The following is a 15,466-nucleotide window of genomic DNA, read 5'->3' on the forward strand; positions in this document are numbered from 1 at the left end:
ACCAGATTTGTTTCCCTGCTCTTCCGTATGATGTCTTGGTTCGGTCACAGAACTCTCTCAGCCCCACCTGCCTCATGAGGTACCTGTTGTGGGGAGAGGAAGGGAAAGAGTTTGTAAGGCCTCTGGAGATTCCTTACGGAAGAGGAAGGTAGGGTATAAATCCAAAACCCTTCTTGTGCCATTATTCCCTGTTTTAGAGAAGTATAGTGGAACCTCGGTTTTCGTTGGTAATCCGTCTGAAAAGAGTCGATGAAAACCGAGGCAAACTTTTCCATAGGAATCAATGTCAATCCAATTAATCCGTTCTAGGCACTCCAAAAAACATACCAGAAACACATTTTTTTGGGTGAATAAACATAGTGTTTAATGCTGAAAACAGTAACAAACAATAACACTGGGACCAGCTTCAGAGTCAGTGGACCAATGTCACACCAGAAAGCTGTCCAAAGAGGTCTGTTTCTGACGCCTCTTTAAGATTTGTCTGAAATGGGGCAAGACATTGTCATTAAACAAGTTGCAGACACGGCCTGCAACAGCTTTGTCCGGGTGATTTTTCTCCACAAACTCCTGCACCTTACTGCAAATTGATGAAAACTGAGATAAATTTTTTCCCTGAAAAAATCGATGAAAATCGAAACCGATGAAAACCGAAGGCAATGAAAACCAAGGTTCCACTGTGTACCTTAACATTGGGGTGTGAGAGAATTTTAAAAGATTGGGGATGCTTTTTGGTTTGTGAACAGTTGTGTGTCTACGCAGGTCGGATCTTCTGTCTTACTGAGGTAATTTAATGCCAACCTATTCTGTGGTGAATTCTCTGACTACGCAGCATATCTTATCTCTGGCCTCCTCCCATGGCTGCAGGCAGGGAATATGCATGCCCCTCACGAAGCCTCCCAGTCGCTGCATTTTCTTCAGTTCTGTGGCAAGATAGGGAAGGGAACAACTGGGAGGGGAAAAAAGATACTCCAGATATTCCAGTGATGACCTACATTCTTAACTATTCTAATGCTCTGTGGAATACCGCAAACCAAACAGCCTGTAGAAGTGTACACTCCAATTAAATGGTAATTGTCACGGTCTTGCTTGGGGCTATTTCATAGAGAATCAGCAGGCTTACAGTGCCGTTGTCTCCCCGCAACCCCTTCCTTCCACAAAACAACATAAGAGTACAAAAAAGTTTCATCTTCAGGCCCATCTCTATATTCTGTTTCAAATAAAGATGTTAGTTTGGTTAGCTGAGGTGCTGTGGTTGAGAAAATTATATGCTTCTGCATTAGAATATAGTTCCAAACAAATATGAGAATTATCATTCATTTTTACACACTGCCTTGGTCAAGCTCATTCTTTCGCACGTTATTGAACATGGGATTTTGATACAAGGGCATTTATGCCAAGATGTATTTTTACTTTCAGATGGATGCAGGGAGCAAGGGCTAGGTAGGCACTAGGACCCAGACGGAACATTCTGCAACAAAGAAGGTCCGACATGCTTTGTTCTGTGGTGGAAGAATATCCAATCTAGTAGTATCTTTATGTAAAACAGACTATAAAACAGTGATGGCGAACCTTTTCGAGACCGAGTGCCCACATTGCAACCCAAAACACACTTATTTATCGCAAAGTGCCAACATGGCAATTTAACCTGAATACTGAGGTTTTAGTTTAGAAAAAAACGGTTTGCTCCGAGGTGTGCGTTACTCAGGAGTAAGCTTGGTGAAGCAACTGTGCAACGCTTCGAACGGGTGAATCATGACCCAAGGAGGGTTTACTCAGAAGCAAGGCCAGCCTAGATGTGGGGGGGGGCGATTTTCTGCTTCCACCACATGACGAACTCTGTGCACGCATGCCCACAGAGAGGGCCCTGAATGCCACCTCTGGCATGCGTGCCATAGGTTTGCCACCACTGGTATAGAAGCAATGACAGCGACCCACTTGGTTTGATTCCCTGCCCTGGCCTGTTCACATACGGAGGAGGGATGATAGTCCTTTTTTAAAAAAATGTGAAAGTAACATACAATTAGGGGGACTGAATCTCCTCCCAGCCTGCCTTCAACACCGGAAGCAAGGCAGACTTGGAGAAAATTCCTGAAGAGATGGAATGCAGGAAGAATGAGGATAGAGTGGTTTTAGTTCCTCTTTTTTTCATGTTAAGGCAGGGACATTCCTGCCCCACTTGGGCCATACTTTCAAATAAATGTGGCTCATGGGTGTTTGGTCCCTACTGCTATGTTTCTCCCATTTGAAAAGAGTGTTAGTTAGAAGAGGATGCAGTGGGGGAAACAGAAGGAATTTGAATGCATGAGCCCCCCTTCCCCCCCCCCCCCAAACACATTGCTGCTGGTATAGAAGACTAAATTTGGCTGTTCTTTATAGCTTTTGGGAACAGCTGCAATGAAGGCTATTGCATATATTAAATGTATCAGACAACCTACATTTCTCAAACTTCAAGGGGCTCACCTGAGGTAAATGGTCTTTGTTTCCCATCCTCCACTGCCTGACTTTGGAAGTATTCTGTTCTGCTGGATGTGAAAAGCTGTTCCATGTTGCACTCTGTAGTTGGACCATACTGCACCTAGTTCGCATTCTGTGTTTCCCCCCCACCCCCTCCACGGTGCCCTGCCCCCCTCCTTTACCTTAGTTCAGCCTGGACAAGTGGTCTGTTCACTTCAGGCTTCTGAAAATGGCCTGGTGGGAACTACACTTCCCATGAGACCTTGGGACTCGCAAGGTCTCCTGCGAAGTGTAGTTCCCACCAGGCCGTTTTCAGCCTGAAGGGAACAGGCCGCTTCTCCAGCCTGCACTGTTTCACTAAGGTAAGTTTGCTGGGGGGGGGGGGGGCAATTTCCACCGGGCGATGCCCGTGTAACGTACACATCCCCGCCTTCCATGGTGGTTCTACTTCGGTCTGTAGTATGTTGATATCAGTTTCTTAGTAGCGGTTGTGTGTCTAAACACTGCAACTGAGGAGCATTATTTTAAATCCTGGGATTTTGCCCATAATTGTAATTACTGGAATGTGCATTGCAGCAGTGGTGGGAAGAGAATATTTTATAGATAACAAATTATAAATGCTGCATATGCATTTGTTTGGGCAGTTGGATATAAAACTGGTTCTCCTTTCCAGCGATGTGGTGCCATTACTTTATTCCTCTGCCTTGCCTTTAATGATGCGATCCCACCTTTCACATTTAAGCAGTCCAAATCGTCTTCTATCCTCTGCGCCTTCTCTTAAGAGAGGATTTGCCTGCCTGCTTTTGTCTTTTCCTGGTAGGAACTTGCATTACATCATAATAGTCTTCTTTGATGTACATTCTTTACAGTTGCGATACAGGCTTTTTCAGCTGACCCGATCCTTGGTTTAGCACTCTCGACCTAGTAGGGTAGGTTTCATACTCCTATGCCTAAAATGTCTGTACGTGAAAATTATTGTAGAGTTGTCCTCAGAGAGTCCTGCGTGTCCAAAAGTGGTCTCGAGAGGTTGCTGGTCCTTGTTTTTTCAGTGTGAGAAGTTAGGGAGGGTTGGCAAATGTTTCAGTAACGGGGTGAGGCAGCTGTACCCCAACTCTGAACCAGCTGTGGCACTGATGATAGGCTTGGCTTTTGGATGCTAACAGGGAGAGGTTTCTTGAGTCTTTTGAGAGTTGTCAAAATGGAAAAGGTTTGGCCATCACTTTTCCCCCCTCCCCAAGGGCTGTGGCAGGTTTTATTTATACCGGGGGGGAGGGGCGCTGTGGCACCTGTGGTTTTATTTACATTGGGGAGGGGGCGCTGTGGCAGGTTTTATTTACATTGGGGAGGGGGCGCTGTGGCAGGTTTTATTTATATTGGGGAGGGGGCGCTGTGGCAGGTTTTATTTATATTGGGGAGGGGGCACTGTGGCAGGTTTTATTTATATTGTCCATTGGTTACAAATTCTTTAATATGAGCTTTTAAAAAGTTGGGTTTGCCTTTTTTCTTTTCTAGCAGATTCGATCAAGGTGGAAATGTACAGTGATGAAGAAGGAAGCAGGCTGCTGTCGCAAGACGACCGGCTCCTTGAAAAGGATGACAGTGTGATTGTGGAGGATTCTCTCTCTGAGCCCCTTGGCTACTGTGATGGGTCCGGGCAGGAACCACATTCCCCTGGCGGCATCCGGCTACCCAATGGCAAGCTAAAATGCGACATTTGTGGGATGGTGTGCATCGGCCCGAATGTGTTGATGGTGCACAAACGCAGTCACACTGGTGAGCAGGCGTGGCTGCTAGAAACCAATAACAGTAAGGAATCCCACTGTGTTACAATAGCCTAAGGCCTTAATGGTATGAGAATCCGCTTGTCAAACTTAAGTTTTCTAACCTTGGCTAGCATAGAAGAAGAAGAGTTTGGATTTATATCCCTCCTTTCTCTCCTGTAGGAAACTGAAAGGGGCTTACAATCTCCTTGCCCTTCCCCCCTCACAACAAACACCCTGTGAGGTGGGTGGGGCTGAGAGAGCTCCGAGAAGCTGTGACTAGCCCAAGGTCACCCAGCTGGTGTGTGTGGGAGTGTACAGGCTAATCTGAATTCCCCAGATAAGCCTCCACAGCTCAAGCGGCAGAGTGGGGAATCAAACCCGGTTCCTCCAGATTAGAATGCACCTGCTCTTAACCACTATGCCATGGTAGTTTCTCGCAGGGTTGCACTCTGGATCAATTCAAGTGATAGTGATACTTATACAGTACTTTTGAACGTTCGAAGCTCTTTCTGTACATCATCTTGAACTCTCATGACAGTGCTGTAAAATAAGCACGATGTTGTAGATGAGGCTAAGACGCAGTGGCTTGCCTAAACTCACCTAATAGGTTTTTAGCTGAGATAGTATATTTTGCCAGCTGTAAGAATGGGCGAGCTAAAGGGGTTCCATCCACAGTGAAAGGAGTAGGACGTGCTTTCCGGTCATCAGGTAGAGAAGGGTCCTGATGAGTATAGTCTGAGGATTAAAGGAGACTTATGGGGCAAAGCACATCACACAGGCAGTAAAGCAAGAACAAGCGGAGGTTGCTTGGAGACACCAGAGATTCTAGAACAGAGGCAAAGACCAGGCCAGTACATAAGGTAGCATGGCCTGATTTGACCATTCTAGTTCTTCATTAATCTCTGCTTCCAGTTCCTTATAAGTTCACTACTCCTTTATTTCATAATTTTTACTTCTTCTTCACTCAATATAGTAAGATGCATATGTATAAGTAAAAATAAAAATGCTACATATAAGTGAAGGTTAATGGAACTTTGCCTCTTTACTTTACCCTTTCTTCTCTCTCTTTTCATTCCTTATACTTAATATGTTACTTCCATCTTCTATAGCTACTGTAGTTAATAATGTATATTTAATTAAGGGAACAAAAATGATACTCTCGAGAAAATGGAGATAAAAGAATAACAAAGAAGTAAGAAATATGAGCTGTATCTTCAATGATATAGAAATGTTTTGTGTTTACATGTTCCCAGAAATATCAACGCTGTATGTACTATTATTTTCTATTTTTAGGTTGAAATTTAAATAAATGATTAAAAAAAATCTATGCTTCCAGTTCCCAGTCACTTTGTGATGGATGGGAAAATCTGTAGAAGCATTTAAGTTGTTACGCTAGGAAAGTGAGCATTTCAGTTGAGAAAGGGGATCCTATTTAAGATCCTGTGTGAACACTCATCACACCGATTATGGAATCTTTATCTAAGCAGCAGCAAGAATAAAATGTGTTGGAGTGAGCTGCTTTTCTATGAAACGGGATGCCGTTCAACAGAAGATAAGAGCCGGGATGCCACTTGGGAGAGCCACTGTGGTGTAGCGGTTAGGAGGAACAGCAGAGCTCTCTCAGCCCCATCCACCTCGCAGGGTGTTTGTTGTGAGGGGGGAAGGGCAAGGAGAATGTAAACCCCTTTGAGTCTCCTGCAGGAGAGAAAGGGAGGAAATAAATACAAAGTCGTCGTCTTCTAATCTGGAGAATCAGATTTTATTCTCCACTTCTTCACATGAATGGCAGACTCTTATCTGGCGAACTGGATTTGTGTCCCCACTCCTCCACAGGAAGCCTGGTCTAGGGGCCTAGTCTGGTCACAGTTCTCTCAGAATTCTCTCAGCCCCCACCTGCCTCACAAGGTGTCTATTGTGGGGAGAGAAAGGGAAGGCTTTTGTAAGCCTCTTTGAGACCCCTTGCAGGAGAAAAAGATGGGGTATAAATCCAAACTCTTCTTCATCCTTTATGAATACTTGTAATATGGAATCTTTAACTGAGTCTTGTTAACTGGGTAGAAAATGTTGACAGAGAGAAATTTTTCTCTCTTTCTCACAATACTAGAACCAGGGGGCATACATTGAAAATGCTCGGGGGAAGAATTAGGACTAATAAAAGGAAACACTTCTTCACGCAACGTGTGATTGGTGTTTGGAATATGCTGCCACAGGAGGTGGTGGTGGCCACTAACCTGGATAGCTTTAAAAGGGGCTTGGACAGATTCTTATGGAGGAGTAGTCGACCTATGGCTACCAACCTTGATCCTCTTGATCTAAGATTGCAAATGCCTTAACAGACCAGGTGATCGGGAGCAACAGCCGCAGAAGGCCATTGCTTTCACATCCTGCATGTGAGCTCCCAAAGGCACCTGGTGGGCCACTGCGAGTAGCAGAGAGCTGGACTAGATGGACTCTGGTCTGATCCAGCTGGCTTGTTCTTATGTTCTTATGAGTTGCAGCAGGGGTGAAATGGGTTGGAACAAGCTGCATTGCTATTAAATGGGATACCATTCAGAAAAAGATAAAAGCAGGATGCCACAGTGGTATAGTGGTTAGGAGCAGCAGGCTCTAATCTATAGCCCCAGATTGGTTTCCCTTCCTCCTTCACAGGAAACCTGCTGGGTGACTTTGAACTGGTCACAGTTCTCTCAGAACTCTCTTAGCCCCATCTACTTCACAAGGCGCTGGTTCTGGGGAAGAGAAGGGAAGGTGATCATAAGCTGTTCTGAGAATCCTTAAAAGGTTGAGAAAAGCAAGCTGTAAAAATCGACTCTTCTTCCGAAAGAGAAGTATCAAAGCTAATGTCTCTGGGCGTTCACTAACGATGCTCTTCTCTCTAGGCGAGAGGCCGTTCCATTGCAACCAGTGTGGCGCCTCGTTCACCCAGAAAGGGAACCTCCTGCGTCACATCAAGCTGCATTCGGGCGAGAAGCCTTTCAAATGTCCGTTCTGCAATTACGCCTGCCGGAGGAGAGATGCGCTCACCGGCCACCTCCGCACACATTCAGGTGGGTTGCAGGGCACTTCTGCCACCTGAGAGCTCTGATAACGGACTGGGTGAGGCTCGAAAGCTGGTTGGCTGGTGCTGCTTCCTGCTCCGAGGCCTTGAAAGTGAAAGCTGGTTGGCCGGTGCTGTTTCCTGCTCTGAGGCCTCGGACGAAGCTGCAGTCTGTGGGAATTCAAATGTAGGAGGAGTCTCACCGTTACCAATTTGCCAGCTGTGCTGTGTGGTTCAGCTCTTGTTTCGCTTCTGTTGTTTCCAATATCTTCCTCTACCAATTCATGGCTCCTCCTGCTCTGACACCTGTTATTTATATTTCATCTTCTTCTTCTGAAAGAGAAGTATCAAAGCTAACGTCTCTGGGCGATGCTCTTCTCTCTAGGCGAGACGCCATTCCATTGCATTTATATTTGCATGCCATTTGGGGGGGCTGGCCGCTGATGTGCGCCCCCTTCTTGTTCTCCTTAACATCTTGGGTCCCTTGACATCTATGGGGCCCGTTGTTCCCCCTCTTGGGAGGGTTTTTACGAGGGTTTTAATGTTGGATGCTGCCAATTTTGTTTCACTGTATTTTAATGGGGTTTTAATTTATGATTAATGAAGCCTATATTATTTATGTTTGTAACTGTTTACGTGCTCCACTTGTTTTTTTGTTATTTATGTTGTGCACCGCCCAGAGCCCTTCGGGGGAGGGGCGGTATATAAAATTAATAAATAATAAATAAATCTTTTCTCTGAAAAGATCACGGTGGGGGTGGCAGAGCAGTCTCGCAGTAGTTCCCAACTTACGCGCAGGAGCGGTTAAGTTCAAGAATTAGGTGTCTTTGCAACTCCGTCAATGCCCTCCTGGGCAGAGTTGCACCCTCGTAAGCGCTTTGATTTCAAGGGACTTAGAAGGGCATCGCTCTGTTCGGGATGATTCTGAACCTCTCCTGGCCAGATTATTCCTGTGGTTAGGATACCTCAAGTTTCGCCTTACCCAAAAAAGCTTCGTGTCAACATCACTAAGCAAACCACAGTTACTTCTTTGTGGTTTCTGTGTGTTAAACCAATGGAATTTTGTCCTGTGCAGCGCTACAGTTCAGAAATATGTAGAGCTAAATCTTGGCCAAGAAAATCCTCTGAGCTCAGGCTCATTCCGCACATGCAAAATAATGCACTTTCAAACTGCTTTCAGTGCTCTTTGAAGCTGTGCGGAATAGTAAAATTCACTTTCAAACAGTTGTGAAAGTGGTTTGAAAACGCATTATTTTGCGTGTGTGGAAGGGGCCTCAGAGATATGGCTTTGGCTGCTCATACCCAGAGGAGAGGACTCACGCTTATTTTCCCAGTTCCTTTTTTTTATCTGCCGCAGGAACATCGTCTCCTTTCTTGGACATGTCTTGTTTGTTACAGGAGAATACTTTCTTATACTTGTGTCTTAGTGACATAGTTGCTGTGTAAATAGTATCTCTGTATTGTGGACACTTGCGTTACTGCTAACTACATTTAAGTGCTGTCACTTAATGCGGAACAGATATTGCCTTGATGGACAGACATAACCATTGTTTACTGTGCCTTGATGAAAGTTGGTCCTTCTCTCTACGGCCTGAATTTCTTGAGACAGAAGTTGTGCAGGTGGTTGATGTGAAGGGTTGACAATTGTCTGATAAGCTGCAAGTCGAATGCCATGGTTTTTACTTTAGTTTGAAGTTCTGTGTTTTAACAGCTGGTTTATTATGGGCGGGAGAGTGAAGTCTCTTCACATGCTGAGCTTTTTGTTTCTGAATTGGTTTTAGACTTTTAAAAGTTTGTCCAGGTGCTGCCTGGGACCCTTCTCCCTGTCAACATTTCAGGCACAAAATTGCTGGAGATTCTTTATTGTGTGTTTGATTAAATGATGGGGTTGTTTGATGGTTCCTAAAGTGGTACAGGTGCTTTTCTTTGCCAAGCAACGTCTGTTAATAGAATCATGAAGATAGAACTGATTTTGTGTAGGAGCAGTGAACTCTTCTTGACTGAAGAAGGACTCTGCACAGTTAAAACACAATAGGCCCAATCAGGGGCGTAACGAGACAGCCCTGGGCAAACTGTAGCCCTGGGCAAAACCTAAGTTGGATGTCTCCCTCCCATGGGCAGCCACTCCACCACGACCATTTTTTTGCACCAGGACATTGGTGCCTGCAGGTGAGCATTTTTAGATATTTCAGCACCGGGGCTCTCAGCATATCATCAGGAGACTGTCCTTATGCTACTCCCCAAGTTTGGTGAGGTTTGGTTCAAGGAGTCCAAAGTTATGGACCCTCAAAGGGGGTACCCCATCCCACATTCTTTGCTAAGGAGATGGGGGTTACCCTTTGAGGGTCCATAACTTTGGACCCCCTGAACCAAACTGCACCAAACCTTGGGGTTGCCATCATGACAGTCTCCAGATGATACCCTGAACTTTTGGTGCTGATATGTCCAAGAATGCCCTCCCTGCAAGAACATCCCGAAATTTGCCCAAGAATCTTTGTTCTGCATTGAGTTTTCTGCATTGCTGTCAATGGGAGTTGCAGGCGGGGGGGCACATTTCTGAAGGCACAGTCTCAAAACTTTCATGGTCTCATCAGGAGACTGCCCTAATGATACCCCCCAGTTTTGGTGCAGTTTGGTTCAGGGGGGCCAAAGTTATGGACCCTCAAAACTGTAGCCCCCATCTCCTATTAGCTCCCATTAGAAACAATGGGGGATAGGGGCACCCCCTTTGGGAGTCCATAACTTTGGACTCCCTGAACCAAACCTCACCAAACTTGGGGGGTAGCATAAGGACCGTCTCCTGATGATACGCTGAGATTTTGGTGCCGCTAGCCTAAAAACTGCGCCCCCTGCAGGCCAAAAATGGAAAACCACTAAAATACCCAAAAACGAACCCAGTATTTTGATGCCCCCCACAAGGTGATGCCCTGGGCAGCTGCCCACCTTGCCCAATGGGCATTATGCCAGTGGGCCCAATACAGTTTACTGTCTGAACTGGTTTGAATGCTGCTACATTTTTGCATCCACATTTGCCACAGTATTTTGTAAAATTTAGAGTTTGACAGTGGCAGCTCCCTCTCCCCCCATACACTTCCCTTACTCTCCTCTTCTGCACACTAAACGTGCCCAACCCTTTCAGTATTTCATGATAGGGTTTGGTTTCCCCTGAAAATGCCCAAAATCGAGCTATTTGGTGAAGAAAATGTCAGTGCTTACCCCCTTATGGTGAATATAGCCCCAAGAACAACAAGAAGTTGTCAAAGGCTTTCATGGCCGGATTCAACCGGTTGTTGTGGGTTTTCCAGGCTGTGTGGCCGTGGTCTGGTAGATCTTGTTCCTAATGTTTTGCCTACATCTATGGCTGGCATCTTCAGAGGTGTAACAGACTTCTCTCTGTGATATACCTCTGAAGATGCCAGCCACAGAAGCAGGCGAAACGTTAGGAACAAAATCTACCAGACCACAGCCCCACAGCCCGGAAAACCCACAACAACCAAGAAGAAGAAGGTTTGGTTTCCAGATCCCATGCCACCCTGTTCCTTGTCCTCTGTTTGTGCTCTAGTTTGTCAGTTTGCTTCTTAAACTATGGTGCCCTGAAGTGGACACGGTGCTCCACGTTTAGTCTCAACCAAAGCAGGAGACCTACTACTTCCTATGACCTGGATGCTACACTTCTGGGGATGGACAAAATTGCATTAGCTTTTTTAGCAGTTGGGTTGCACTGCTGGTTCATCTTTAGCTTGTGATCAACCAAGACCTGTTGATGCTTCTCACATACCCTGCTACCAAGTCAGTTCCCCTTCCTCCTAAACTTATGCCTTTGATTTTGGAATAGGGTAGGGGACATAAATGTAGAAGTTTACTTTCAAAGCTGTTGAAATTAATCTTGTAGGTCTTGGCCAGGTCTTCCAACCTGTCAAGATCACTTAGAATCTTGGCTCTGCTGCCTTTGGTGTTATCAGTCCCTCCCGGCTTCATGCCAGCATCTCCTCTATGCCTTCATCCAAATAATGTATAAGAGCGCTGCAGTCTTCCAAGTATTGGGCACGGCCTTGTGGCAGACCACTCAAGCTCTACCTCCAAGCTGGCTCAAAGCCATTAAGAAGCACTCATTGGATACAGTTGTTTGCTATGAATCTGCTTTAGTAGTATTCTCAAGTCCATGTTTAACCATCTTATCCACAAGAGTTTCATAGAAGACTATGTCAAGAGCTTCATCAGCCGGCGAGATAAAGTCAGCCTGGCATGACTTAATGCCTGATAAACCTTTGCTGGCTATTAGTATGAATGAATTTTATTGCGGTCAAAGACCAATCCTTCCATAATATTAGTAATCAACAGATTCTAGAATTTTACCAGGTATGTACATTGAGTTGACAGATCCCCTTCCCTTCCCCCCCTCTTGCATGCCACCCCTCCCTCCCTCCCCTCCCCCTCCCTCCACTAGGGTGGGTGGGGCAGGTCCAGATGCCGGGGCCTCTCCCCTTCCCTTGCATGCCTCCCCTCCCCCTCCCTCTGCTAGAGTGGGTGGACCAGATCCAGATGCCGGGCCCCCTCCCTCCCCTCCCTTGCATGCCACCCCTTACTTCCTCCCCTCCCACCCCTTCCCTTGCATGCCACCCCTCCCCCTCCGTAGTTTCCTTTGCTCCCTTTATTTGAGATCTCGGCCGTGTTTGCCAGTCTTCCAGCACCTCATCCACTCTCCAAGAATGCTCAGCGATTAGAACCAGAGCCTCTGTAATAACCTCAGAAAGCTTCTTGAGTCATCCGGGGTGCAGCTTGCCTGGCCCCAGAGACTTGAACTCATTTAAATCACCAGAGATGTTTTCTTCCTTTCTCCTTACCTATGCTGGGTTGCAAGCTGCTACCTTGCATTGCTTTGTATCATCTCGGGAAGAGCAATTCCCCTTGCGGGAAAAGAAAGAGGCCAAATAGGAATCAAGTAATTCTACCTTGTTTCTGTCCCCTGCTAGGATTTCATCCTTTTTTCCAGCACAGTGGGGCCCTTTTTGCTCTGAATGCAGCCAAAGAAGCTTTTTCTAAAATATCTTTCCTAAGCCTCAGGCAGAGGCGTAGCTGGGCCAAACTGCGCCCGGTGTGCAGTGTGTTTTTTCCGCCCCCCATGGCCCCCTGCCCCCCCCCGCGTAGATTCTCTTCCCTCCCGCTGCACACATACACCGTCCCTCTTTCCATACTAGCCTATATTCTCGATGAGTACTTTTTGAGGCTTGTGCCAAGCGGCTTCTTCACAAATTCAGGAAAACTGCCTGACGAATCCATACTTCCCAGGAGACCTTGTGAGCCCCAAGGTCTCCTGGGAACTGTAGTTCCTCAGGCAGTTTTTAGCCTGAACTGTTAAGAGGCCGCTTTTTTCAGCCTCAAAAAGTACTAAAAAAAGAAAAGGAACATAGGTAAGTATGAGAAGGGGTGTGTGTGTGTGTGCTGCGGGGGGGGGTTGCGGGAGGGGGCGCAGGGAAAAGGGGGAGGGGCCAGGGGCAATTTTCCGCGCCCCCCAGGCGTGCTCCCGGTTCACGATGCACCCCCTCTTCCCCTTGGCGCTCCGCCACTGGCCTCAGGTTCAAGCTACTCTCTTGAATTTGCCCCTTGTTGTGTATCCCGTTTCCTATATGTTTTCTTTTAAGCCTGCCCACTCTTGTTTCCTCAGCTCAATGAAATAGGACTTCAGGCCCCTTGATATCACAAATACAGATTGCCCGAGGAAGTTAGGAAAGCTCCCACTCACATAGCAAACCATGCAAAGCTGAATTATTCAAGAGGCCTTCTCTGTGCAGGCAATGTTGGATACAGCAATGTCTAATGTGCAAAGGCGCTAAGACCCAGCAGGGGGCGGGCAAAGGGTCCGCTAGAGAGGGTTGTAAAGTTACTGACCCCTTTTACCGATACTCTCGGGTCTAATATCCTGCTTCTTTTTGAAGTTAGAAAAGAGACTCTTCGTAGCTTGCAAGATAGCAGCATGCTATCTCTCCATCTTTCCTATCCTAAATGTACTTCCTAAACAACATGTTCCTTTTGCCCTTTTCATCAGTGTGCTAGCCACTTCTCTATGCAGTAATCTCCTACAGGTGATAGAGTTGCACTGTACTAAATCAGGTCTGGATCTACATTTTCTTTTGAATGAGGGAAAAAGTACAAATACATACATATTCTTTCTTTGTCTAATCTGCTGGTCTGCTCCCCTCTGCATGCTCAACCCACCCCCCTTGGCTTCCCCTTGATCCAGCCCTGTACGAAATGCTTCACAAAGAATATTTATTAGTGACTGTGGTCTGTACTGTCGTCTACTGCGTATAGCTTGCTGACACTAGGATCCTTATGCGGGATTTTGCATCGTTGAAAGGGTCGTATTAATACTTATGCTTTGCTTCAGTTCTGTTTTTTTGACTTCTGGTTGGTTCTACAACTTTAACCCTGTCTCATTTTACGTTGCACGCCCTATCCGTCGTTTGCATTGACCCAGTCTGTGTAATTCACTTTGAGTCCAAGTGAGAAAGTTGGTCTGCAATTAAAAGTCAATAAAGACATTCCAATATGAGCTGGTCAGATTCCCCCAAGACTCTCGCCTCTTTCACTTCATCCATCTGTTCTTCCCTGTTGGCTTGGATGAAGTCCAGGATAACAGCTTGCCCCTTGCGCCTTCCTCCACCTTGGAAGCCATCCACAAGGCTGTTCAACCGTTTAGTTGATGATCCCCAGAAAGGCAGGATACCCCCATTCCCAGCCTCTGTGATGAGATCATCCAGCATCTTACAGTTTTGTCGAAGGCTTTCACGGCCAGAATCACTTGGGTGCTGTGTGGTTTCCGGGCTGTATGGCCGTGTTCTAGCAGCATTCTCTCCTGACGTTTCGCCTGCATCTGTGGCATCCTCTGAAGATGCCAGCCACAGATGCAGGCGAAACGTCAGGAGAGAATGCTGCTAGAACACGGCCATACAGCCCAGAAACCACACAGCACCCAAATCTTACAGTTTGTTGGGCTGTCCATAATCATAATGCCACAATAGGATCATTTTCGCTTCTCCACTTGACCCAGATGTTTTGGATAGGGCTTCCAACTCTCAAATGAAAGGCTTTTGTGACCCAGATGTTTTTGATAGGGCTTCCAACTCTCAAATGAAAGGCTTTTGTGACCCAGATGTTTTTGATAGGGCTTCCAACTCCCAAATGAATGGATTTCCATACAGGTTTCTATGTTCTTTACACATAATGCTACTCCCCCTCCCCTTCTTCTGGATTGTCTTCTGCTGGCTGATTGTTTTGAACAAAATATACCCTCCAGTTTCTGTATTCCAGTCATGAGTCTCGTCCTACCGAGTCTCAGTAATACCTGTCACTTCAGACTTGCCTTCCGTACTTGAATTCCCGCTGTTTGTTTCCCATACTCTGTGCATTTGTATATTGACATCAAGAGACCGTGAGCATTATACACTTGTCAGTTTTCACATCGTGTTTCCCTGCAAATTGACTGGCCCCTCCCTCGACATCCGGCTTCCTCTTTTGACGCCCGTGTTGCTGTCTCTAGTACTTGGCTTTCTGTTTTGCGGTGGGCCTTTCCCTCCCTCCCCCGCAGAATTCAGCTTAAAGCCACCGCAAACATTAGAAACAATGGGGGGTGAGGGCGCCCCCTTTGGGGGTCCATAGCTTTGGCCCCCTGAACCAATATTCACCAAACCTGTATGGTATCATCAGGAGTTTCACCTGATGATACACTGAAATTTTGGTGCCGCGAGCCTAAAAACTGCACCCCCTGCTGGACAAAAAGGGAAAAAACACTAAAAAATACAAAACACACATGAACGAACCTGAAATTTTTGCACCCCCACACATGACCAAATGGGGGCACCCAGGGATATGCCCCATGTCCCTAAGCAAATACACCTCTGGCCCCTGATGAGCTACAATTCCCATCAGGAATTGGGAATTTCCTGATCTGGAGACAGGAATGCTTTCTTAAAAGGAGAGAACAGCAATATGTTGGCCTGTGGCATTCCTGAGAGAGAGAGAAATCTATGAAAAGAAAGAGGTTGCTTTGCAGACACCCCCCCCCCATCAGACACTCATCAGAGGGCACAGACACCTCTGTTACATTGAATGAGAGAGAGAAAGTGAAAATGTAGCACATTCACCCTGTCTAGAGGAATGAAAAACCGGACCTTGGAGAAAGTTGCTTCCCCTTTGCAGCTGACTTGGTCTC

At 46.3% G+C, this 15,466-nt stretch overlaps 1 protein-coding gene across 15 annotated transcripts in view; it reads left to right on the forward strand.

Moving 5' to 3' along the window:
- The window catches only part of IKZF4 (IKAROS family zinc finger 4), a 96,408-nt gene that overhangs the window by 57,541 nt on the left and 23,401 nt on the right, over positions 1–15,466 (forward strand). For 10 of the 15 annotated variants that reach the window (XR_007243835.1, XR_007243836.1, XM_048488561.1 and 7 more), the window contains 2 exons: positions 3,967–4,227; positions 7,097–7,264. Coding sequence is in view for 13 of the 15 variants with exons in the window: in XM_048488561.1 (XP_048344518.1) it covers positions 3,967–4,227; positions 7,097–7,264 (429 nt within the window). In the remaining 2 variants the exon portion in view is untranslated. Of the gene's footprint in view, positions 1–111; positions 149–3,966; positions 4,228–7,096; positions 7,265–15,466 lie in introns of those variants that run through there. The other 5 variants (XM_048488563.1, XM_048488565.1, XM_048488568.1 and 2 more) reach the window with 2 other exon arrangements.

Source organism: Sphaerodactylus townsendi, linkage group LG03, assembly GCF_021028975.2.
Source record: "Sphaerodactylus townsendi isolate TG3544 linkage group LG03, MPM_Stown_v2.3, whole genome shotgun sequence".
Lineage (NCBI taxonomy): Eukaryota > Metazoa > Chordata > Lepidosauria > Squamata > Sphaerodactylidae > Sphaerodactylus > Sphaerodactylus townsendi.